General features: G+C 36.0%; 1 protein-coding gene across 1 annotated transcript in view; it reads right to left on the bottom strand.

The window, feature by feature from the left end:
* LOC115412764 (contactin-associated protein-like 5) overlaps positions 1-27,992 on the bottom strand; it is a 308,387-nt gene that overhangs the window by 71,638 nt on the left and 208,757 nt on the right. Inside the window, exons 13-14 of the mRNA XM_030125412.1 lie at positions 22,791-22,991; positions 2,613-2,769 (exon numbers count right to left, since the gene is read on the bottom strand). Of these exons, the coding sequence (XP_029981272.1) occupies positions 2,613-2,769; positions 22,791-22,991 (358 nt within the window). The remainder of the gene's footprint in view (positions 1-2,612; positions 2,770-22,790; positions 22,992-27,992) is intronic.

The following is a 27,992-nucleotide window of genomic DNA, read 5'->3' as shown; positions in this document are numbered from 1 at the left end:
AATAAATGGTATACAGAGATTAATATAGACAGAATGGTATAATAGAGAGAAAAACTCTTTCAGGGAACTGACACAGAAGTAGCACTGGGTCTTTATGGGTTAACAGATATATGTACAGCAGTAAAAACCAAAAGTTTCAAAAAAAAAACCAAAACAAAACAAAACAAAAAAACCCCTGACTAAATAGTTGGGATTTAGTGTGACTTTCCACTTAACATGTCTTTAACCCTTTTGTTCTGACAATATGAGATTGATTGCATTCATTTTTGGATGTTTTATTGCAGGTTTCATTCAACAGATGTTTCTCATTGTTTGTGCTGCTTGTAGTCATGGAGACAGGGGCCAATAGTCACAAAATACTGAATTTAACCTTTTTTTTGTCCACATAGTTGCTGTATTTTCCAGTTGTATGTGAATTAAAGCTCATTTCAACTGTGCAAAAACAGCAAAGATGAAGGTGGTTTGTGCACAGTACTGTAAATGGAATTACTTTACTAAATTGATCAATCCTAGACCTACTTTAAAGCCATATTTCTGTGTTATGCTTTAATATAGAACCATAATAGGAACTTTAAACAGGTGACAAGACCTCAGACTTTCCAGGGCTCAATCAGTGTTCCAAAATTAGTTTAAGCTCCATTTTTGTTTTGATTTTATAGAGCATTGTCTGACTTTGTCTCTGATTATATTATGACTATAAAGGAGAGAGGCTGTTTGACTTTTTTAAAACTTCTCTGTTAAATCTGCTGTTATTCGGAGACCTTTTACAGTCCACAACACCGTATTGACCACAAGTATAGCTGTATTTGTCCTCTTTACAACAATGTGACTGCAAAAGCCCAGTGACACTCACAGAATTTGAACTATGAGCCCAAAAGTGACAGGAGTTCCATCAACGACCCCATTAAACCCCGTAATAAATCAGAGCAGACTTTTTTTGTGTGTGTGCAAATCCCCAAACCCTCATTTTTTTAGCCACTGCTGTCTTTCCCACACTTTCCCCTAAACCTACATAAAATTTAAAACACTGTGTTTAGCTGATTTGGGTGATTTGATGCTGTTTGAGCCAAATATTGACTTTACCTGTTAACATTAATCTAATACCTGTGCAATATTTGTGTCATATTCAGTGAAATTCATGTAAATATTGAACTAGTATAGTTTATTTTATTTATATATTTTATTCTGTTTCAAAGTATTCTGTGTGTTCTTACTGAGACCAAGGCATCATCATTTCATTTTGCAGTACATGTATGATGTAATGTTTAACCCATAAAGACTACTTTTGTGTCAGTTCCCAAATGATTTTTTCTCTATATTTAGCCTTTCTTGAGTGATTTATCACCATTGATTGGAATATTATCTTCCTTATTTTGCATTTGTTCAGTGTAAATCATGGATTTTCCTATATTTAATTTACTGGTCATGTAGATGTTCATTAGAGCTCAGAGGAAAGTTGAAGGTTATTATATCAAAAACAGAGAAAACTCAAAGAAAAAGTGACTTTTTCAGTCAAGATATCAAAACCCAGTGCAATTTTTGTGGCCATTGCCAAATGAATTTTCTCTATATTTAACCTTTCTTATGTAATTTATCACTATTCATTGTAATATTTAATTTTACCCTATTTTGATTATTCATTTATACTGACATACATGATGTTGTTTTATTCCATCCCTTCATTTTTACATTGATTTGACAGCATCATGTTACGCAATCTCTGCCCTCTCTACTGCGATACATTTACATTTATTCAGAGTGTTACGTTGTCTGAGTTTGCTGTACATATCTCTATTATTGTGTTGTGTTGTTTTCTATGTCTTGGTGTCTCTGCTTGTGTCTTGTCTTTTTTTTTTTTTTGGCAATTGTATCCTGCTGTTATGCCCTTCTGCTTTGTGTGTCAAAGTACTTTGTAAACTCAATTTTTAAAGGTGCTATATAAATAAAAGTTGTTATTATTATTATTATTATTATTATTATTATTATTATTATTATTATTATTATTATTATTATTATCCTCTTTATTCCGTGCTTTTCCAGTAAAAATCATGTATTTTCCTGTATTTAATTCACTGACCATGTAGATGTTAATAAAATCTCAGGTTACAATTCAGAGTTATTAGAAACAGAGAAAACTGAAGAAAAAGTTACTTTTTCTGCAAAGATATAAATAACTGAACGTAAACCAAGTGTCTCCATCCACTGTCATTGATCCAACTCCATGGGTTTTACTGGTGAATCAATGTTGTACAAGATGACAGTGTTTCCATGGTAACTATGGAGCCTCTGAACGTCCAAATGGGTCATAACTGATGACAATGAAAAGATGGCAAACTATATTTTACACTAATTATTTACATGTATTGATAGGTTTAGTGGATCAGAAGTTATTAAATATTTTAGATCAGTAGATGGTTTTGGTCGCTAGTGGAGGTTTGGGGTTTTAGGGGTTAAATGACAAAAAATCTGATATGATAGAATAGAATAGAATAGAATAGAATAGAATAGAATAGGCTTCATTGTCTTTACATCAGTTGTGTAATGTGATATTACGGGATGTTATTTTTTCTGTATTTAAATAAACTATTGCGTGCCTTCTTATGTGTTCCTACCATGTCTCTTTGTCAGCGTCGCAGTTGCAGAAGTAGTTCATGTCCACGCAGTTCTCTTCCAGGCTGCAGGAGCACTGCTGAACCCCCGGCAGAAAGCCTCCCCAGTAGCTCCTCCGCTCCCCCTCTCGGTCCAGCCACCAGGACAGAGGGCTGCCATCTGACAACAATACACCAGACAGTCAGTGAACCGCTGCATGAGGCCCGTGTCTGCCGGTGCCAGCGCTCAAGTAGGTCAAGGTGATGGGTTATATTTGTTTTCTCTCCACCGGCTAAAACTTACAACACCAGAGCACGCATGTATGTGCACTGAAAGGAAAACAGATAAATACAGCAGATAGAAGAATATGAACGAACGATAGAAATGTCACAGGAATTAAGAAAAAAGTGAAGAACATTAGAAGCACTACTACAACCAACAGGTATTTAAGATACTGTTTCCCCCCCTATTCCCCCACCACCTCAATATTTAGGCCAAGTTCTGTCAAATCAATCTTGAAATACCATGGTTTCATTTTAAAGGGAGCAGACTGACACAACAAACAAACCAACTAAACTTATTACAGAGATACAATGTGGATGTACCTAAAAAAAAAACACCTGCATTTATACATTTCTCTACTCACATTATGATTAGGGATGCACTGATACCACTTTTTTCCAGACTGAGTACAAGTACAGGGTGGGGAAGCAAAATTTACAATGAACATTTAGTTGTTTTTTCTCAGCAGGCACTACGTCAATTGTTTTGAAACCAACATATATTGATGTCATAATCATACCTAACACTATTATCCATACCTTTTCAGAAACTTTTGCCCATATGAGTAATCAGGAAAGCAAACGTCAAAGAGTGTGTGATTTGCTGAATGCACTCGTCACACCAAAGGAGATTTCAAAAATAGTTGGAGTGTCCATAAAAACTGTTTATAATGGAAAGAAGAGAATGACTATGAGCAAAACTATTACGAGAAAGTCTGGAAGATACTATTAAAGGAGAATGGGACAAGTTGTCACCCCAATATTTGAGGAACACTTGCGCAAGTTTCAGGAAGCGTGTGAAGGCAGTTATTGAGAAAGAAGGAGGACACATAGAATAAAAACATTTTCTATTATGTCAATTTTCTTGTGGCAAATAAATTCTCATGACTTTTAATAAACTAACTGGTCATACACTGTCTTTCAATCCCTGCCTCAAAATATTGTAAATTTTGCTTCCCCACCCTGTACAAGTACTTACATTTGAGTACTTGGTGAGACCGAGTACCGATATGAATACTTAATAATACCATTACAGTTCTTAGTTACTTTTGAAAATGTGCTTTATTGTCGTTGTCATTAGTCTGACTGCAACAAAGTGCTGCTACTGACATTTAATGCGTTGGAATGAGCGTTTCTCAATCAATCCACCAGAGGGCGCCGCTCTTAATTAACCATACTGGACAAATACCACAAACAAAAGTAACATTTTTTGAGAAGAAGAAGAAAGTCAGTAATAACAAACATGGAGACGACAGAAGTAACACTAATGTGGATGCTAATGTTGATGTTGATGAGGGTAGTTGTCAGAAATCTGTCAGTAGTTTTTCTCTAACTCACACAGTCGCTCTTTGAACAGATCCTCTACCTCCACAGTTCCCGCTGGTATTCTCCATCTGGGTACACATCTGCGAACACCTGGAAAACGGATGGAATGTACGCAGAGGACGGACAGAACGCTCCGTCCGTATTCGTCTGTGTCTTTAACGTTACTTGCAAGTCAGTGTTACTTTTGTCACTTATGTCATTTATTTTGAAAAATCTCCACACTGCTGACATTACTCCTCCACCGCGCACCTGCTGCAAATATCACGCTGCCATAAGTGGTATCGGTGTGGTCATATCGGAGTACTTTTACGAGTACGAGTACACACGCTGAGTATTGGACCCAATGCCCGATACTGGTATTGGTGCATCCCTAATTATAATGTTCTTTTATGAGAGCCACCACAATAAATAGATGTATGACAGTGTGTTCTGGCTGAAAGAGTCACAATCCATGATCTGAACCATAATGTTCTCACCTCTTATAAAGTGTAGATGTGTTACAACAAACTACAACAAATGTTCCTCGTTTTCTCAGGTTTATAGAAGCTTAGGCTGTGTGTGATGGCTTTTTATTGTTGTTATCTTACTAGAAACTCTGCCTTTTGTGCATCATTTTGGTCGGATGTTATTATGTTATATAATACAGTAAACAACAGTCCACATATTCCTGTCCATAGAGCTGCAGGGTTTCCATTAATTAGACACAATGTGACGACCTCATTTGTCCCTTTGAAGTTTTATAATAAAGCCAACTTTAACATAGAATAACTCCCTGTACATCTGAGTTCATACGTCAGAACCACAGCTAACAGACTTTGTGTTTTCCTCCAATCCAATCCAATTTTATTTGTAAAGCACTTTAAAACAACTGCAGTGGACCACAGTGCCGTATGGAAGAATAAATAAAACCTAAATAAAAGAATAAAATACAAGAATAGATTAAAAGACACAGAACTGTACAAAAAAGAAAACAGTGCTGTACAGAACAATAAATAAACTCTAAATAAAAGAACGAAATACAAGAATAGATTAAAAAAAATCACAAAAGCTGTACAATTTAAAAACAACAAAAAATAAGAACAATAAACCAATACCAAAAAAAAAAACAATAGAATAAAAATAATACATTCATACATACATTCAGTCCACATTAACTGGCTGAGTTTACATAACATCCCTTGTGTAATGTAAAGTAATAATTACAATCATTGAACTCAGTAGTGTAGAGCAGTGACCTAGTGACCTGCGTTAGCAACATTAATATTACAAACCTATAGGTTGGTACAACCTCTGTAAAATACCATAATTATACTGATAAACATGTATAATATCATAATTTCACTGATAAACATGTAAAATACCATAATTACACTAATAAACATGTAAAATACCATAATGACACTGATAAACATGTATAATATCATAATTTCACTGATAAATATGTAAAATACCATAATTACACTGATAAACATGTATAATATCATAATCTCACTGATAAACATGTAAAATACCATAATTACACTAATAAACATGTAAAATACCATAATGACACTGATAAACATGTATAATATCATAATTTCACTGATAAATATGTAAAATACCATAATTACACTGATAAAATGTATAATATAATTTCATTGATGAACATATAAAATATCATAATTAAACTGATAAACATGTAAAATACCATAATTACACTGATAAACATATAAAATACCATAATTAAACTGATAAACATGTTATTTAAAATGAATCTTAGATGTGTAAGAAAGCTTTGACGGGACTGTATTTTATTTTTAATGAAATAATCTCTATTATCTCTCTATTAAGTAAATATATGACAAATTAACACAGCTATATCACCTTACACACTATTTATCAGACTATATGAAATCACAATCCTCGTGTTGTTTATGTGTCATATCACTACATTGTTGTATTTGGGTACTTCTATGAAACTGGTCCCTAAAAACAGGACAGAGGGGCTAAAAATTCAAACCAGATGTAGACTAATGTTATGAAGCAAGTTTGGAAGCACTTTGGGTCTATTTTAAAAATAAATATGTACTAGGATAAAAGAGAAACTATATTTCAGATAAAACACTTTTATATTATTTTATATTATTTTAATACAAAAATTTGCATGTAACATGGTAAAAAGGACATGAAAATTACGCGCCACTATTTTTTCGAATATATTTTTATTCTCTCACGGGTACATTTTGGGAATCAATGTAAATATGCAAGGCAGAATGTTTCACAAAAATGACCGCTGTTGCAAAATCGCTCGCTATTTATATGTGTTTAACCCTGTAAAGCCTGAACCATTAAATCATTAATAGAAAATTCCAGTTCTTTGAAAGTGGAGCCTTTATTGGTCCTTCTCAACAACCCAAAAATGTCTTTTCAAATATAAATTTCCATGTATGAGTTTCAATTGTGTATTATATTTGATACATTGGGTCTCAGTGCTCAAATATTATTATTTTTGAACAAAAAAAAACCCACAATATAACACAAACATGTCTAACAAATTGGTAATTAATTTTCAAAACTGACAAAGTTCTGCCTCCTTCCTCATTAATGACAGTCTTGTAGTCTCACTGGAAAGGCCTCTGGTGAACAAATTCCTCCCCCCTGGTGGATTATCTGTGTATTGCATGTATCTAATTGTATACATCCGGTTTTTGAAGAAAAAAATATCACACTGAGGGCTTCAAAAACTCATGTATCAAATATGATACTTTTGGTGTTATAGGGTTAAATGGGCAGGTTCTGCATGTTATGACAGTGGATGGGTTACACGTGAAACCTGGAATGAGACTGAGATTCATGAAAAACCTGCATGCCTGGATTAGAAAAAACACTAGGATCATCAAATTTAACACAGTGTCTTTAGTTATAGTGGTATATAAGACCATTTACAGCCATGTGTTCCAGATCAAACGTACTGACACCTAGGTAGCTTTTCATGTCCTGATTTTGGTCCTATTTTTGGCCCCAATATTTTATTACAAATTCATCAATTTTGGGATGGCTCAGAACAAATATATACTTTTTTTTTTGCATTTATCCGAGGTCATAATTAGGTACATCCTGGGTGGAAATATGCCTACAGGGTTCCTACACATTTAAAATTTCAAAATTCCATACTTTTTCCAGACCCTAATTTCCAGATGTCTTGGTAAAAAAAATTCAAACCAGCCAACCAGTCTTTATATTTGGGATTTATGAGCCAGTCGTCAGAGAATTTACATCTACCCATTATGAGTTCTGCCAACAGTCACACAAGGCATGTTGAATAGCATGCTCATGAACAGTGTGTGGACAGTGTGGACATCACCTGTCCGTCGAAGCAGCAGTGAAACTTGACGATACCTGGGCGGGCCTTAAAATGGATTGGAGGAGGATAAGAGCAGAAGGCTGGGCATTCAACTTGTCAATCTGCCCAAATGTTTTCTGGGACGTGTAGTCTACTGTATGTGCTCTCGCACAAACATTCTAGCTGCGCTAGCAATCACCTTAAAAAAACAGATCAATCCATTTTTTTTATTAGATATTCATAATTTTATGTTTTAGAAAATAGAACAGTGGTAACAGTCTTGGAAACATGATTATTTTTCCATACATTTGTTTCCATTTTCCATACTTTTCCAGACATGGAAATGTATAAAATCAAATTCCATACTTTCCATACTTTGCATACTTGTGTAGGAACCCTGTGTCTAAATTTCTCTTTTATTATTGGGTCTAAAAAGCTGGCAAAGTGTCAGGTACCAAAATGAACCCAGTTTCATAGAGGCACCAATATGCAGTCCTACTAGTTATTCCCCCTGTTTTCAAGCCTTCGTCATGTGTCTTTCCTTGAGCAATAATCTATCATAGAAATGTATGAAATAACCTTTAACACAACAACAGATAAACATCAGCCTCTGCTGTCACTGAATGTCGTATTTGCTAATAGACAACTCACAGTAACTAAACCCAATATTTCAACAAAACTAGTGTCTGTCCAACATATCGATGCATCCCTAACATAAACATACCTTAATACATGCAGGGAAAAAAAGGAAAATCTACCCATCTACTTCAAAACCTATTGTAATCTTTTGGAGTGTGTTGTTTTCTCAGCTGTATGGTCATCTTTGTTTTGAATCTCTGTTACTGTTTGATGACTCGCTGCCTATAAGTGTCAATAAGGCTACAGAGAAGGTATAAAGATACAATTCATTACCTGCTCTATGAGCTTAAGTGGTCCAGCTTCAATCATCTGTCACACACTGTGACCCTGCATTCCAGATGAAGCCAGCGTGCAGGATGAAGCCCATTAAGCTACATGCCACCATACATAATCAAGTGTCATACGGTGCAGTGCTTTTTTGCCTCCCAGCATACATTACAACTGCATTAGGCAAAGTTTTATGTATGGATACACATCTGCCATATTAGTGTTTGTCAGAAAGTGGCACGAGAAAAGGAACAATGACCCATTTCCAGTAATGAGATGTTTTAGATTCACTCTTGTGAAATTCAGCTCTGCCTGGAAATCACCAAACAAGGTCTGATGTCCAGTGACATCCAAACCCTCCTGTCTCTGAGAGATTCTATGTATTCCAAAAGTGCCTCGGCCATTATGTTGTTTTGATGAATGTAATCACCGCTCAAATTACATTCACAGGTAGGGGTGGACAGTCCTAATTTGGCACATGATCTGGTTTATCGGAGGAAGCATACAGATCAGGTCATTAACGACGCCATTCAGACTCTCCTACTCTGTTAGTACAAACCGTACAGAGCACCCGAGTGTGTATTTTAGTATTAATGTTACTCTAAGCCTTCAAGTGTATTTATTTACAATGATTCTTTAGTCTTTAGAGCTGTTAATGCATTTGATTATTCCAATTTAACCTACAGTAGCTTGTTTATTTAAGGAAAACATGATTCTACAGTGGCTGAAATGAGTCAATCATCTAAGCAATGTCTTTGCTAATCTAATTTTGACATCAGATATCCATAGAAACAAAAAAGATGACAATGCCATTATGAAATCACAGCACACAGCATCTGAGTCTAAGATATTCTGAGTAAAAAGATTCCAAGGTTGGCCATTTGTATCATTGTGAACTTATTCTCAGGTTTCTGATGTTAATCTGTGGAGTTCACACCCATGAAATGATAGATTAATGACATATTTGACAAGACTGGTTGTGGGGTTTTTTTGGGTTTTGGGTTTGATGAAATATAGAAAACCTGAAAAAACCTGTGTATTCAGCTACATGACAGACTGTGGAGTTAAGGCTCATTTATGCTCGCTTTATGTATGCAAATAGGTATGTCCTTTTTTAACATTGTCAAGCGTCACTGTCATCATACTTATAATCATACAAAAAATTATTTGACCACCCTTGTTTTCTTCAATTTCTTCTTCATTTTAATGCCTGGTACAACTAAAGGTACATTTGTTTGGACAAATATAATGATAACAACTAAAATAGCTCATAAGAGTTTAATTTCAGAGCTGATATCTAGTCATTTTCCATGTTTTCTTGATAATAACCAAAATCACTTCAATTCTTCCATCAATAGCTATGGCATTGTACTGACAAAAACAGTGCTTTTAGGCATTTCATGTTTTCTTTTCTGTCTTAGTCACATGATACACACAGGAGTTAGTACTTGATTGCATAACCATTGTTTCTGATGACTTTTGATGGTCTAATAAACTTAATAAACTTTTCCCACGACTGTAGGAGCGTTTCTCAATCAATCCACCAGAGGGCGCCGCTCTTAATAAACATACTTAACGAATACCATGATGAAGAGTACAGTTTTTGAGAAGAAGAAGAAGAAAGTCAATAATAGCAAACATGGTAATAACAGAGGAGGTATTATTAATGTGGATACTGAAATTGATATTCAGAAGGGTAGTTGTCGTAAATATGCAAGTAGTGTTTCACTTGAAAAGTTTAGCTATTTCTGCAAAATATTCTCTTCAAATCTCAACACTGCCTCCACGGTTCCCGGTGGTACTGCTCCATATTCTCCATCTGGGTTTGCATCCGCAAACTCCCAGAGATCAGACAGAATTACACACATAATGAAGGTAGAAGACGGACAGAACACTCCGTCCGTATCCGTCTGCATCTTCAACGTAGAGCATGAATGCGCCTTAACCCTTTACCGGGCAAGTGACTATTTTTGCTAATTCCTCCATGCATTGGAAGACAGTGACAGCCACAGTTCCAGTGAGGACAGTGAGTCAACAACCTCAGGTCCAATGTGGTCTACAGAGTCTGTAAAGTCCACCTCTGCATGAACAGTGAGTGTACCTGCTTTGTTAGGTACCATGAAGTAATGGTACTAATGTAAGGAATGATGTTCAAAGGGAGAATGTGGATGTGGACAGGGGACTGGATCAGCACTGATGTTGGTCTAATGTTCTAAAAGTGATGTTCTACTGTTCTGAAATACATGTTCATTTCACCCTACATGTGTTTTTCTTGGATATTTTTTTTATATATAGTTCTTACATTTTCATTTTATTTTATTTTTTTGCCACTTATGGGGAAGGACCCAAATATAGTAACTTCATTAACCTTGATTTCTTACATAACAATAACACATTGTGAAAAAAAATCCCAAAGGTAATTAAGTGTTGTTATGTCCTCCAATAACATGCCAGGGTTGAAATTTAGATTTTCAGAGTATTTCTATGAGTGAACTATAAAGAGTTAAGTAGAGCCTACCTGTTACAGGGCCAATATATAATTGAGGGACTTTTGAAGTCCATGGGATATACCTTGCATACATCTTTATTAAAAGTAAAAAAAAAAAGAAAAAAAAGTTTTTTTATGCTCACTTTGATCGTGTCTTTAAAAATTCCATACTTATTTATCTATGGAAACAAGCGCTTATTAATAAATTATTAATAAATAGCTAATAAATTACTAGATACTAAAATATCAACTAAATAACTGTCCAAATTTAATAACGGTCATCTTCTAATTAGCTAAACAATAATAAAATGAGCTTTTTCAAAAATTGTTTTGATTGTGTTCTTTTTATTAAGTTGAGATAATCATGACAGATATTTCTTTTTTGCCAATATATCAAATTTTATATGGAAAATAACAAATTGTATCTGTGTCTGAGAAATCACTTTCATCTAAGTTACCCATTACGAAAACACCTCTCAAGGAAGTGCGTTAATTCCAAATCACATGACCTACTCCACATGATGTAATTTTCTCCTGAATAAAACACTGTGAAGACTTAAAGGTATGTCCTTTCTCCTCTTTCTTTGTTATTTAATATAAAGTAGTGTGTGAGTCAAGTGTGGATTTATCACACTCTTATGTCAACAGTGTTACTACAATATCTTTAGAAATAACTTTCAATTTCAATTTTACTCACATATGTATATGATATTTCGAAGAATCTTTCTGTAGAAATGCTATGTGGTGTTATGGTTATGTTGATTTTAGGCCTGAAAACAGCAAAAATGTCAACTATACTTGTCAACTATGTTACCCTGTAAAGGGAACTCAAAAAGCCCCTCAATTATACACTGACCCTGCAACACCTCATTAAGGATCACTTTGTTAATTTTACATCCTTCCTGATGGCGTTATTAGTCTATGGATCCGATGTTTAAGACCACACAGAAGTCATCTGATTGTTTTGGAACCAGAAGTTTCCACAAAATACTAACCTATTTTCCGGACTATAGGCCGCTACTTTTTTCTCATGCTTTGAACCCTGTGGCTTATACAATGGTATGGCTCAAGTATAGATTTTTATGGGCTAACGGCCTCCAGGGGGCGCTCTAGCAGGAAGCGCAAAGCGAGACAGACAGGTGGAAGAGGTCATGGGAGGAGGAGAAGTTTTAAGCTCAACTTTTAACAATCATTTTGTGTGTCATGCACAAATCCTCATCATGGAAAACACACAAAGAAATGCATATGATGCAGCTTTTAAGTTAAACGTAATCAATCTGTCTGTCCAAGAAGGAAATAGAGCTGCTGCACGCAAGTGCCATGGGAGCAACAATGAAAGAGAGACTGAGCAGGTGTGTGACGGAGCCTTTCTGAGGCTGTTCAACTCTGACACTGAAGAAGACGACTTCAGTGGTTTCAATGCGCAGAAGGAAGATGAAGATAAAGATCAATAACTTTTCTGGGTGTTTTAACCAGCCGTGTTACTGCTGTTTTACTGCCGTGTTACAGGCACTGTTTGGAAAAAAGCAGTTAAGGTATGGAAATAAATATTTAAATAATCTTTCTGTTTACCATCTTTCTGTGTAAATATCTCATGTTACAACGTGGACACCTACGGCTTATAGTCAGGTGCGGCCTCTATATGTACAAATACTTTTTTTCTTTTAAAGTTTGGTGGGTGTGGCTTATATTCAGGTGTGGTTTATATTCAGGTGTGGTTTATATTCAGGTGTGGTTTATATTCAGGTGTGGCTTATATTCAGGTGTGGTTTATATTCAGGTGTGGCTTATATTCAGGTGCGGCTTATATTCAGGTGTGGTTTATATTCAGGTGTGGCTTATATTCAGGTGTGCTCTATAGTCCAGAAAATACGGTAGTTTATTCATGGAGCTGAACTTTTTCTACCAACAGAAGTCTCTGGTTTCCCTTCAAAGACCCCCAATCCATGACACATCCATGACTGGAGAGTGGAATCCTCTGCCTTTAGTCTGAATACATTTGCAATAGCTGTTGATACCCTCCACCCATCAGTATTCAGTTCACTCTACACTCTACACTCAGAATTCCACTTGTTTTTCTGTACAAAAGAAGAAAAAAACACTCAACCTGCAGTAGTAAGTATGGCTGACAAATAATCAATTAATCTTTGTCAGTTTGTGGTTCAGATCATTTCACATTTTGCATCGACAAGCCTCTAACACATTATGGCAAAAATGAACAAGAAAATCTTGTCAGACAAGGCAAAAATTACAGCTGTCACTGGAAGATGATGAGCTGAGAAAGACGCAGCGAAAACCGCCAACTGTCAGAGAGACTGCAGTGTTTACTTCATCCATGAGCAGATTTGTTTACCACTTCTCACAGCTATTGTATAAATATTGCAATAATATATGCATAGTTTTGAGCTGAATAACAACAAAGTCAGAAGTGTGATAATGCTGCCAAAGCCTTTCACATACATAGGGGAGGTCCCGTTACAGTTTGCTGGTAGCCTACAGTTTACGGGAGGTGAGAAAAATTGTAAATGTATTCAGATCAAAAGATTGCGCTTCATATTTTGGCAAGATCACCCAACCATGGTCACAGTTTACTGCACTGTGCGATTAATCATTGTTCAAGTCTCTGCTGACAGCCTGCACGTCTGTTGGTCTGTCCACATAATGGCTTAAAAGGCTGGCTTAATATTTGGAGTTGGTTTCCAAAAATCAAAAGCAAGATGTTTGTCACTAAGTGGAGGATGCTGATAATTCAGAGAACACCATAAACAGATTAAGACACAGGATAACGGTGCATCTTATTGAACTATAATCCAGTGGTTCCCAACCTTTTTTGGCTCATGACCCCATTTTAACATCATGAATTTCTGGCAACCCCAGACATTCAAAATGGAGACTTATTTTTGCTAAAATTTATTCATTTTTGATCATGTAATAGTTTGCTATACTATGTTTCAAATAAAGGTATATTTTAGAGGACATTTGGTCTATATAATGTATATTACTGTTGACGGAGGCAGTAAAGCCAGGTGTAGATTACTGCACAAAGGGAGAATTTTATTTTCCTTGGTCAGGATATGTACAGTCAGTCCAGCTTGGATTTACAAGGCTGACAATTAATACTGAACAAACAAGAACTCAAACTATGAATTATGAAAGAGCTGCAGCATCTGAAACTGACCACAATGAACATTTGACAGATAAACAGTACCACAGTGCTTCAGTTTCAGCTTCAGTTTGTGTTTTATGTATTGTGATTGTCTCTGTCAACTCACCATATATTTTTTATTAGTAAGGTTTTTCTTTTTTTTTTCAATTACTAGAAATTTCAGGTGACCCCATTTGAATTCCAGGTGACCCCACATGAGGTCCCAACTCCAAGGTTGAAAAACACTGCTATAATCTGTATGTACAGGGTGGGGAAGCAAAATTTACAATATTTTGAGGCTGGGATTGAAAGACAGTGTATGACCAATTAGTTTGTTGAAAGTCATGAGAATTTAAATCTTCAAATCATATTTTACTGCATTTCTAACGGTCTTGTTGTCTACCTCAAGTTCAATTGCCATTTTTCTCATGGATTTGGTTGGATCCTTTAGGATTTTGGATTTAAGAGCTTTAATAAATGCTTTGGTACGTTTTTTGTTGCTTCCTCCACTTCCAGACTTTCTCGTAATAGTTTTGCTCATAGTCATTCTCTTCTTTCCATTATAAACAGTCTTTATGGACACTCCAACTATTTTTGAAATTTCCTTTGGTGTGACGAGTGCATTCAGTAAATCACACACTCTTTGACGTTTGCTTTCCTGATTACTCATATGGGCAAAAGTTTCTGAAAAGGTATGGATAATAGTGTTAGGTATGATTATGACATCATTATATGTTTGGTTTCAAAACAATTGATGTAGTGCCTGCTGAGAAAAAACAACTAAATGTTCATTGTAAATTTTGCTTCCCCACCTTGTAAGTAGTGGGTGAGGGAATGATGGTGTCACCCATTGGCTTCTGCTGTTTTAAAGCCAGTAGTTCATGATTTGGTCATCGCCCATATTTAGATAAAAAGGAGTGGAACTACAGGAATCTGAGGTGTCAGAGGGGAGCTAATGCTATACGCTACCTTACTAGGCTTGACTGGCTTTAAGGCTAATGATGTTCATTTTGTCTTCTGTTAATGTAATTATACTTTTCTTTTTTCTTTTGTTCAGATGAGGTATAGTTTTTAGATGTTACCTGCTTGACAGTTTCGACTGTGACTTCCCTAGAAGACCCTCCCTCAGAAGAGGGGGCGTACACCCTTTCACATACCTGGGATTCCCTCCTCCAGAGAACACCCAAGGCAGGGGAGATGCAGGCGGCTCGACGGGCTCTGATTGGTCTGTCGAGCCGACCAGCTAATAAATGACACGTTGGCAGCACGTTGGATGACGCTTCTGAGGAAGACTGGAGTCACAGTCGAAACTGCCAAGCAGGTAACTTCTAAAAACTATACCTTGTCTGAACAAAAGAAAAAAGAAAGGTATAATTTGACTGGCTTTACTTGGCAAAACGGTTCATCATGCACTGTGACATTTTACAGTCCTATGGTATTATAAACAACAAATACAGTGGCGCTATTTGACAGGAAAATATATATGTTTAACCTCCTGAGACCCAGCGATGCACTTCTGTACATGTAGGAGTCACGAGTTTCATAGCTTTACTCTGAAAAATGAAAAATGTTGGCAACCACAAAGGGCATTTCACAAATTAAAAAAAAGAATCTGAAAAAAACTGTTGCATCACACTGTTTCCAATCAAGACAATTATTCAATGTAAAAAAGCCAAAACTTTAACTTTTCTTGGTCTTGGAAGGACATAATAAATTAACCATAACTCCAAAAATCTGATTTGGCAGATGAGTAAACACTAATATAGACCTGTCAATCAAACTGGAATCTTTTGTATTTAGTCAGTATACATATTAAAAATGAGATCTGAGCTTAACAGAGGAATAACAAAACAAATAAAACAGACCATTAGATCACTGATTAGAGGGTCAAAATAAATGACATTGGAATGAACACTATCTGGTTTGTATTTTAAGAGACAATTTCAGTGTAAGTCTATGGGAACCAGGTAATGGCCAAAACACAAAACCTCCTATGTTAAAAATGACCTTTGGTGAGAAAACAAAAAAAAACAAACAAAGAAAAAAGTTGCCATCTTCTTGCAGAATACAATTTGGTAACAAAACCCAATAAATAATATCCTGTTTGTTTGGATTTCTTTTTTTTTTATTTACTTTTTTGTACAAATGTCATTCTGCAAGAAAACAACTTTTTTTTTCATTTTATTCCTCAGTAAAGTGCATTTTTCAGATATGAGGTTTTGTTTTTAGGCCATCATAGGGCTTTTTTTTAGATCCAACCACAGTTCCCTTTAGACTAAACCAAACTGGGATTTCTTTTTCAACCTTAACTAAGTGGCATCGGTGTCTATACCATTAAATGATCATCAGTAAATAATACACAAAAAATGTTGGACTAGATATGTTTGGTAGCCATTTTCTCAGTACAAATTTATGAATACATTCAGTATCACCAGTGTTGTGACTATCTGGAAACAATGTCTCTGTTATGTTAATAGAAACATAGTCTCGCAGGCATTTGCTTTTGCAAATTAGTTTGATATAAATGTAATTCTAAGAGACAGAATTAACGACTAACAGTCGACTGTGAGCAAGCAGCACGTCGACTGACCAGCCAACATTTGCATCACAAAGGCTGAAAATAATGCGCCTTCTGTTGTCTCTACCCTCTGTGCGTGCCCTTGTGCTCACTGCAGACATCCATTCAGACACCACACAGGTATACAAATAAGAAATGGCAATCGATACATCCTGAAGGAGAGGTCAGTCCCATTCCGTCCCTCAAAGTGGCTGGATATTGGCAAAACCAACAAGAAAACAAATCCATCTTACGCCCTGCAACAATCTCCTATTTAAATCCCACACAGTCACGGGATATTGGTCAGCATTTCATCTTTAACAAGCGTGAAACCAAATTAGTTAAATCACACCTACTAGTGAAGGTAGAAAACATGAGCGCTTAATGTTTTTGTATAGCATGGGATTTCAGTTTTTATGATTTCGTATTACATACACAAACATAATACAGTAGAGGTAACAAAGCAGGAAAAAGAAGTTAAAAAAGCAAAACAGGTCACAGTGAAACACTTATACAAAGAAGCTCAACGACTGAACATCTGTGCTGTAAATTGGCAGCACACACACATCCACTCCAAAAGTGGTCGTGAACTTCAGGGGATCTACTGCAGTTCATTTACAATTGTTGTAATTTAACACAATTACTGCAATTTGTCCAAAAATGTTTTTAAATATGATGTAAATGGGTGTCTGTAGTAACATTTTAAATGAAGCGATGTGCAAACACACATCTGACCTTTTTCATGGGAGATGGAAACAGTATGAGTTCATGTGCATCTGTAATTGTTCCAGATCTTAGTCCAGTTTTATTGAGTTTATCCACTCACAGCAGAGGAGTGGAGTCATTTTAGAAAATGGCACTTGAATCAGCCAAAAGCACAATCTGTTTACAATACACTCCGACACAACAAACAGTAGGAAATTTAGTGTGAAAAAAAATATAATGGCTTTTATGATCTTGAGATAAAATCATTACAAATGACATGACGGACAACATGATGGCAGACAAAAGGCACTGTTCCAACACATATCAGATAAAATGCGGCACGTTTTGTCTAGAAATATTGAATGGTTTTCAAGTTACACATTCTGGAAAAAAAACAATGACAGGGGCTGACCTCTAGAGACCTCTGTAATATATGCCACAGGAATAAAAACTAAATATTGTGGGTCCAATTTTACAGTCAGTTAGAAAAGTCCATCTGAAATCATCTCCTTACTGACCATCAGAGGTGTCAAATGTATTCCCACTCATTCCTCAGGTAGAAGTCTTGATACTAGGGTTTAAACAGACTTCTGTAGAAGTTGAAGTATCAACTCAAGCTTTTTACTCAAGTAAAAGTGTAAAAGTACTGGTTTCAAAACTACTTGAAGTATAAACGTAAATGTAAGGGGAAAAAGCTAGTTAGTAGATAGTTTTGCTGCTAAAATGTTAACAAACAAACATAAAAACAAACCGAGCCGAAAACAATACCCCTTGCCTCCCCTTTGGGGGCGGGGAAAAATAATAATAATTTTGGTTCAGTCTATGTCCACATACAAGCACATAATAGCTTTTAATTTTTGGTAGTTCTCAAGTTTTGGTACTTTTGAGGTAAAAAAAAAGTATTTTCACCCCGCCCCCTGAAGGGAAGGCAAGGGGTGTTGTTTTTGGTTTGGTTCATTTGTTTGTTTGTTAACACTCTAGCAGCAAATCTACTGGTTGAATTCATACCAAATTTGGTTTTAGATTGCCAGTGACCCAGAATAGATATCATTACATTTTTGGAAAAGTAGGTCAAAGTTCACATTTTTTATAAATTTTTAAAATCTTTTTTTTTTCTCCCATTTACTTATAATGGGTGACATTTCAAGCGTCCATAAAAACATCAATTTTGTTTCAATTTACTTCAAACTTGGCACATATATAGAGGCAATTGACATGCTGACATTGGGACACATATAGACATGATGACTGATGACATCAGCTGGATCGATGCCAAAATAAGCTACAATACATGCGAGGGGTGGGGCTTGTTGTGCCTGGCACCACTTGTTTGTAAAAGAAATTAAATTCTCTGCTTTATGAAATATTAAAAATAGAAGATGGAAAAATCACTTCTAACCCATTTTGAAATATATATTGCTTATAAATGACAAGGCCTACCATGACAACAATCATAGAACATGTCTGCAATAACATATGCTCAATATATGAAAATGGTATTTTAAACCAACAATATATTCCAGTATCAATTAATTAATTGCACACAATTAACTGTGTCCCTCTTGTAGATTTCCTGAAGGCAGGTTTATATTATGCAATGCTAACTAGCCTAGTTAATGTAATTAATCACAACTAATTGACAAAAGATGTAAAAATATAGAAATTATGTAGATGCAACAGAAACAGCATGAAAATGTGAAAATAAAAATTATGTAAATGAAATGATGACAAGATGAAAATGCTATAAAAAGACAAATATGTCAAAGATGGAGAAGGAAATAAACATAACAAAAGATGTGAAAATATACAAGATTTATAATACAAAAAAGACACAACATAAAAACGTTGATGGAATGTATGATGGAATGAAAACAAGAAAAAAAAAAAAAAAACACACAAATGATGATAAAAAGAATGTTTTGACAGTACAAGTCTGCCCTGAGGAGACACCATCTCTTTTGGTCTCAAGCTAAAACAAAGGTTTGGGAATTGATCAAATCAAATCAAATCCTTGTTTCCAGTTCTTTTACACTTGTGCTCTAAATAAATAACACTGAGAATAAGACTAAACTTGTTCTTGTTTAAAGCTGTCTCTAAATTATTTCCAAAGTAATAAACCTTTATAATAAAACAAATTCCTCTAGGAAATAGGATGTCATATATAATTTATATACGTAGTGTCTAGTAAGTGCTTGTGATCGTAACATATGAGATGTACCCACACACAGGAGGAATTAGAGTCAGCCTTTCTGGTCGCTGCGAAAATAAAACAAGTGAGTAAGTGCGAAGCAGACGGTAGGGTGTTAAAGGAGAAGCAGCTCCAAACGTGACAAAACGCAGACAGAATGACTTTCAATTCACAACACCACCTTAAAAACAAACACATCCCTGATGCTGCAAAGTACTGTCCCAGAAATACAGTCACACCGCACTATGTTCACTGTAAACATTAAAAACTGCTTCTTCGTTTCCCCCTTTGTATCACGTCCAACGCAGCCAGAAAAAAAAACATTGCATCATCACAAGCAAAACAAACATAATTACATACATCTGTATACTTCTCATATATTCGCTCTTTCACAAAAATCAAGTTGTTTTGCGGTGCTGAAGATCACCGATGACGGCAAAACAGAAGTCATTATGCGTCACATACAAACTGTCATTAGCACATCTTCATCACTGTTTTAGTTTGTGTTGCTTATATAAGGAAACTGTGAATGATTTAAAGCAAATGAACTGAAAACATGATGAATAAATGATACACAAACATAAGCATGCAGAAATACACTACCTGGACAAAAAAAAGAAAAGTTGCACATGCAATATTTGACTGCACCACCTTTGGTTTTGATTACAAGAGACATTCACTGAGACATCTTTTTGGCCAAATATCGCTTATGTAGCGTCACAATCAGGTTCATATGTCTGTGTAGCCAGTTATTAGAGCTGAAGAAAATGTTTTCAAAAGAGCTAAACCAGTCCACTTGAACTGAGAAGAACAACCAAGGAGGATAAGGTTCATAATATTTTTTCCATCCACAGTTGCATTAATTTTTGACTACTGATGATGGAGAATTGGTCAGCTGCATCAAGTCTTTGTCGCATCCCATGTCCACATGAAACCGCATCTTTTCCTATCTGATGTTTTTCTTTGTTGTTCTCAAAAAAGTGCTCTGTAAACACAGAGTAATTTCAGGAAATATCCGCATCCACACAAAATCACTGAAAACCACTGAAAATGATGTAGTACAAATGCCAGGTGTGTATGTGGCGTTGTAATGCTCTCGCAAAAAATGAAGAAAACGTGGAGCATGTGCATAAAGCTTACTGTAATTTCCAGACAACAAGCCGCTACTTTTTTCACACGCTTTGAACCCTGCGGTTTAAACAACGATGTGGCTAATTCATGGTTTACGGGCTAATGAGCTTCATGCCGCCAATACATTTAGACTCGTCACACCAGACCAATGAAATGACTGAACAGGTCACAGTGGACCAATGAAACCGTTCGAATCACTGTAAATCAAACGCATTCACACTAAATTCTTCAGATCAGTCATTTTGCATGTTATGCACACACCCTCATCATGGAAATCACACAAAGAAATGCATATGAGGCAGCTTTCAAGTTAAAGGTGATGGATCTGGCTGTCAGAGAAGGAAACAGAGTTACTGCACGAAAGCTTGGCAATGAATTGATGGTGAGACACTGGAGAGAGCAACATGCGACTTATATTCAGGTGCGCTCAATAGTCTGGAAATTACGGTACTTGGTTCTACCGTGTCTGATCCAATATTTCCTCCTGGTTGGCTGTCTCTGCAGTAGATCCAAGAGCATGTAGTGAATATTGCCAGCTATGGTTGTTTGTTACTCATTGTAATGAAAGAGTAGTGGAAAATTTTGATTCAATATTTCCAATAAGCTCAATAGCTGTTGTAACACGAGCACTACTCTGTAGTCCGCCATTGTTGTTGCGAAGTGGCGTCTTGCTTCTGGGGTGAAAGATTACAGAGGTGGGGCTATGACATCATCATTTTAGAAAAGTTGCGGTTTGGTCATACAGACGAGGACCGGTGTTTTCAAATTTATCCACTCTGGAATCCAGTTTCAAAAAGTTGCGGTTTCAGTGACTGAAAACTCTGGATCCATGTGGGTGAAAGGCCTGTCTGATACAAAACTTTGCGGAACCGACAGTGTGGACAAACAGCCTGGACAAAAAAAAAAGTAACTGCCTGGATTTAACGAAGAAATCATTCAGATCCTTCCCTTGGGTAAGTACTGCAGTGGTTAATAATGTTTCAGCTGGAACAGGTTATTTAACTCTGATGCAGAAAGTGTCCTCTCATGTCTTTAATGTCAAAAAGTTTGGACAATGCCAGGACTGATCACGATCATCAGGCTTGTGACAGAATGGTTCAGGGAGAATGACACATCATTTTCACACGTGGATTAGCCACGAGGGATGCACCGATCCGACTGTTTCAGTTCTGATGCTGGGGCCTTTTGTATCGGTGGATACCTGGTAATGATCCAATATCATTGTTGATTTAAGAAGCTATAAGCCTTACCTGGTGTGGTTCGCCTGAAATACCTCTGCTGTGTCTAATTTATTTGAGTTTAGAGAAAACCAGGCAATTCATATTGTCTTAAGTTTATATTAAAAGGATGTATTATTTAATTATTTTCAGATATTTCAGTTGATTGTTAATAGTAAAAGAGAGTCACAACAAAGACAAAGCACTTTAATTTAAGTAATTTCAGGAAGTGCTTTTATTTTGAAGTCTGTCAGAACAGGAAGTACTTTTACTTTTGGATTGTGTTGACAAAAGAAAAAAGTTTTTGCACTTTCCAAATGTTGAGTGCCAGTTCATACCTGTTTATGTTCTGTAAGCTGCAGCATGTTTTATTATAAATGTTCAGTTAGAGAAGAAACCTGCCTGGTTATTAAAAACTAAAACTCCAACTACGCTACAACCTTCGAATCACAGACCCCTTACTTCGCTCCATGTTGCCTGTCTGTGTTTGCAACAACTCCACTCAACTCTTGGCATGCATAACGTAGCTGTGTTGCAAAAATCTAAAGGGGAAGGATCAGTCTTACGGATCTGTTGCTTTTACCTTACCCCACCTCAGCTAAAGTGTTGATATCTGGGTCGATATCTGATCCTAATTTCAGATCAGTGCAACCGTATTAGCCACCATAAAGTCCAGACTCTAATTTGGGATGTGATGAAAACTTGATGCAGCGGTCTGATTCTTCATCATCAATAATCCAAAAATTAATGCAACTATGGATGGAAAAAAATATTATGAACCTTATTGTGACACGACATTAGCATTATGTAGCAAAAAATGTCACAGTGAATGTCTCCTGTAATCAAAACCAAAGGTGGTGCAGTGCAACTTTTCCTTTTTGTCCGAGTAGTGTCTGCAGAAGCACTGATTTAAGTGAATATGTTGGTAAAAATACCTTTTGAGTTAAAAAGTCGGGACTTCCTGCAGTTGTAAACCACTTCCTGCTGACAGTGCTCTGACCCCGCGACGATGGCGTGGAGTTGATCGGCTGAAGTGCTGTAGTTTAACGTCATGATGTGGGGTTTGAGGAGAGAAGACCCCTGGACCGTGACTGGAGCTGTGCTGTTGTGAGTCACCACCGTCCACACCTTCCCCTCTGAAAGAAAAACAGCATCTAATGTTAATGTGAATGTACTCCAGAAATTACATTAGCAGTATCTTATTCACACCTTTACTTAAAGAACATGTCAAGTTTAATTAAGAATGTTCAACACCTTTAAGACTTTTTTTTTTTTTTAGAATATTATAGCACATTTTCCTGTGTAAATACAGATAAGGCAGGAAATGAAAGACAATCTGTCAGGAAGGTGTTGACTCAAGACAGGTCATTTCTACAGCAGTTACTGGAGCTGTTTTACTGGACTGCATTATAGTCAAAAACTCCTCCAACAGGAGTAAAGGTTGTCTGTTCATGTCCTCTGATAAAACCCACTGGAGCTGCAGACTGTATGATAAATTAGCCACTCTACCAGCAGCAAGAGGAATGCATCAAAATGCCAAACGTGTTCAAAAATCACTGTTTTACTAAAGTTATGACAGTGTTGGGGTTTGGTTCGGGTAGGGCTTAAAAAGATGAGTTAACAAGGAGAAACAAAGCAATGAGAGAGGAAAATAAGATGTTATTTTCTGATTGTTTCACAGCGATTATGTTCTACATTAAAAATAAAAATACACGTCATGTTCTAGAGCAGGGGTGCCAAACATATGGCTCGTGGGCAAAAACCAGCCCGCCAAAGGGTCCAATCCAACCTAGTGGGATGAATTTGTAAAAATGTAAAAATTATTTGTCAAAGATGACAAAATCATTTTAGTTCAGGGGATACATACAGACCAAACCAGCAAAATACTATCATAATAACCGACAAATAATGACTAAACATAACATAATTACAATTTTCCCTTTTTGTTTTAGTGTAAAAAGGTAAAATTACATGAAAATGTTTATATTTACAGACTATCCTTTCAAAAAATGTGAAAAACCTGAAAAAATACAAACAACCTAAAATGTCTTAAGAGACGTAAGTGAAATTTCAACAATATTCTGCCTTTTATTAAATGTTTTGTGTATTTGTAGATCCACTGGGATCTGTCTGTTGTAATACACATAAATGATAGACTGAGGTGTAATATTGTTAAAATTTCACTTATTTTTCTTGAGAAATTTCAGATTATTCATGATTATTTATGGTAAAACTTTCATAATGTAATTTTACTTTTTTCATTGTTATTATTTCGCTGTTCTGGCTCACTTGAGATCATATTTTCTGTATGTGGCCCCTGAACTAAAATGACTTTGATACCACTGTTCTAAAGGGAATACAATTATTATCCTACATAAGAGGTCTGCCACTGGCTGTAACTGTGTGTGTGCTTTGCCCTGAGTTTGGTCTCTTGGATAGCTCCTTCACCACATAAAATGCACATCTCGTTTCCCTATTTTGCCATCTTAAAATACAGCAGAACACTATAAAGACAAGAAAAGCACTTGGAGAGCGCAGACCTCCGCCAAGGCAGATCAGTGGCCCTCTGCACCCCTCCCCCCCCCATCCCTGATCACCACTGAAATTTAATCATTTCTTCCTTGTGCCAGTATCAACATTTCATGAAAATTTCATGAAAATCTGTCCATAACTTTTTGAGTTATCTTGCTAACAAACAAACAAACAAACAAACATGCATGCACGCACACAAAGCAAAGCGATCACAATACCTCCTAGGGGAGGTAACAAGTGGTGCCAGGCACAACAAACCCCGCACCTCGCATGTACTGTAGCTTATTTTGGCATCGATCCAGCTGATGTCATCATGTCTATGCGTGTGCTGATGTCAGCATATCAATTGCCTCTATATATGTGCCAAGTTTGAAGTAAATTGAAACAAAATTGATGTTTTTATGGACATTTGAAATTTCGCTCATTATAGGTAAATGGGAGAAGAAAAAAAGATTTTAAAAATTCATAAAAAATGTGAACTTTGACCTACTTTTCCCAAGATGTAATCACATCTGTTCTGGGTCACTGACAGTCTATAAACCCAATTTGGTATGAATTCAACCAATAGTTTTGCTGCTAGAGTGTTAACAAACAAACAAACAAACAAACCAAACCAAACCAATAACAATACCCCTTGCCTCTCCTTTTGGGGGCGGAGTAAAAAATAAAAGGCCAATGATGCAGCTGTTTCCCACATGACACATTTTACAACTATTTATGTAAAAACTCTGGGGGGAAATCATCTCATTTTGTTAAACGCCTGTTGCCTCTACTCCTCATGTCTGCTCCTGGTCAGATTCACTCATATCTCAAACAGAAGGGATTAACATGTGAGGAGAGGAAAAGAGGATGAACCGTATAAATTAGGAAAGGTAAGACTAGTGAAAAAATGAAGTGAGAAAAGCATAATCGTCACGTTGTTATTATGTTATTCAGCCTATACATGCTGTGTAGCGACCACTGCCCAAAGGTCTAAACCTAGAAATGTCCCATGCACAGGAACACAAAAGAAAAAAAAAAAAAAAAACAGGAAAATACAACAGCTCTACAGGGTCAGAGGTGGTGTTTGAGGAGGACTATTACTGTACTGAGTCTATGCATTATTTTTCATTTATAGAGGGTCTTAGGTGCTTTGATTCTCTCACCAAACCCTCAGCTGATTGCGGGTAATTTTCTCCTCACCTAATCATTTCTACCCATTTCTCCACATTCACCTCCTCCCAGTTCCCTGTTAAGCCTCAGCACTTATACCAGTCACTTTCCATCCCACCCTGCTACATCATTATGTCTTTCACAGTCAAGAACCGGGACTCCACATCAAGCACCACATCTCTAACAATAACCATATCTGTGTAGTTTTAAAAATAGTCATAACTCACCCAGGAGGCACCAACACCATAAAAAAAATAGTGTTAACTTACAAAAAAACATCTGAAATAAAAGGAATTCATGTTCAATCTGGTATGTTAGCATTGAAAGTCATGTGATTTAGCTTTTAGAGGGGTCATATTTTGCTAAATCCGTTTTTATTAGTCTTTGGTACATTTATTTTTGTATTTTGACCCTAATAGTTTAAAAAGTTTGAATTTGAACTCTCCAGGTGCTGCAATGCTATCTTGATATTCATTCCGGCAAAAATCAAGTGGAATCCCTTCTTAATTTGCTACGTTTTATAAGTAGTTACATCACGACATTCGCACATGTAAGGTCCAGACTTCAGATTAACATTTCTCCGAGTACAACATAATTGTCAGCAGCAGTTGTAGTCCAAACTGAAAATATGTCCAAACTTCGAGCCGATTACCTAAAATGTTCATTTGTTGGGGAAATATTTTAAAATGTTTAATTCCATTTTTAAAAAAAAGCAAAATATCACTCCTTTAATGGCTTATGGATCAAAAACAGTGGTTATAGATAGGTCCAATCCAGGAAAAAACTGCCAATTTTTCCATTTTCTCATTGGATTCTGGTACTTTGAGACATGCTCTTCAAAATAAGCTCTGGGACCATCTTGAATTTTGCATCCAATTCAGGATGACCCAATTTGTTGGATGCCTCAGCAGTAAGCCATTGGTGGTTCAATCCAATATGGCCACCGGGCCCACCATGCTTTTTGGAAAATAGCTGTATCTCCTGGTCTGGTGGAGATATGGCTGTAAATATGATGTCTATCCCTAGCTTTTCAGGGGTGAAAATTCAAATATGCCATCAGATTCAAAATTAGGTCAGTAGCTAATGATGTACATTCAAAATGGCCGCCAATGGTGACATCTGTGATCTGTTTGTTGGTGTTCTACACTGAGGCAGCCAACAAATTGAATCATGTTTAATGGCTATTATCATTACAAATTACTGAAAACAACTTAGCATTTCACCTAACAGGCTTCTTCCAGATAACATTTTTGGTACTTTGGCAGCCATATTGGAATTTTGACAGCCATAGTGAATTTGATGCTAAATACAAGATGGCCTCAGAGTTAATTTTGAAGAGCATGTTTCAAAGTACCAGAATCCAATGAGAAAACCTTGATTGGAAAAATTCACAGTTTTTTCCTGGCCTGGACCGGTCTATTATAATGGGAGAAATAGTGCATATTTGGCACACTTCGGAAACAGGTGCTAGTTTTGTATTTTTCTTTTGTTTACACTGTGCAAATTTTAGTTGGTGGAGCACAAATGAGCAACTTTTGAATTCTATCCTAATACATATCGTGAAAAATATGAAGTTTTTTAACATGAAGTAAATGTATATGAATTTAAAAAAAAAAAAAAAGGTGTTCATCACAGCCATGATGCTCAACAATTAAGTAAATAAGCCTCTAAGTGCAGTTAGTGATGGATTTTCTGACACCGTTGCAGATAATATTAGCTTTTGTGGATTTTTTTAATGACTGTAACACTTATTTTCCATGAGGCACAGTGGATCAATAACTCTCTTTTGCTTTATAGATTTGTGGATTACATATAGTGCTGTTCAAGTCTCAGACAACCTTCAGTTTATTTGTTTTTACAGGGTTGAAATGAGCATATATTTATTTCTAAATGTGTCTGTGTGAAACAACAACACAACAAATGTTTAATGAAATGAAGGAAACAAGGCCTCAATTCAGGAAATTTGTAATTGAATATGTTTTTAATCAATTTGACTCAATTAATCATTTCAGCTCTACTGTTTACAGGGTGTTTGCTCTTTATCCAAATAAAAACTCCAGACTTTTTCCTGCTATTTTTTTTCCCTAAGACCTTGACTTTATGTATTTTTATACTTGTGTGCCTAATTTTTTGGCGGAGATTGTACCTGTTGTGTGTAGTAGAAATGTTCATTTTAATAAATGCATGAATGAATGAATGCATAATTCACAGTAAATGATGTTTTACTGACAGAAACATTTTCAAAACACATGAAAACCACAAAAGAGCATGGATATCACACAAACAAGTTTTACTAGAATCATTCCAGTACCGATCGGTACTGGATCATATTACAATCATATATACTTAATCATATTAAATCATACTAATCATCTTAAAAAAAAAAGAAATATTGTCATTATGGGTTTTTTTAAAAAATGTTTTCCTCATGTATTTCTTATCTTACAAGATTA

Source organism: Sphaeramia orbicularis, chromosome 21, assembly GCF_902148855.1.
Source record: "Sphaeramia orbicularis chromosome 21, fSphaOr1.1, whole genome shotgun sequence".
NCBI classification, from domain to species: Eukaryota; Metazoa; Chordata; class Actinopteri; order Kurtiformes; family Apogonidae; genus Sphaeramia; species Sphaeramia orbicularis.
The sequence above is the reverse complement of the archived record's forward strand: the minus strand, read 5'-3'. Positions and strand labels throughout refer to the sequence as shown.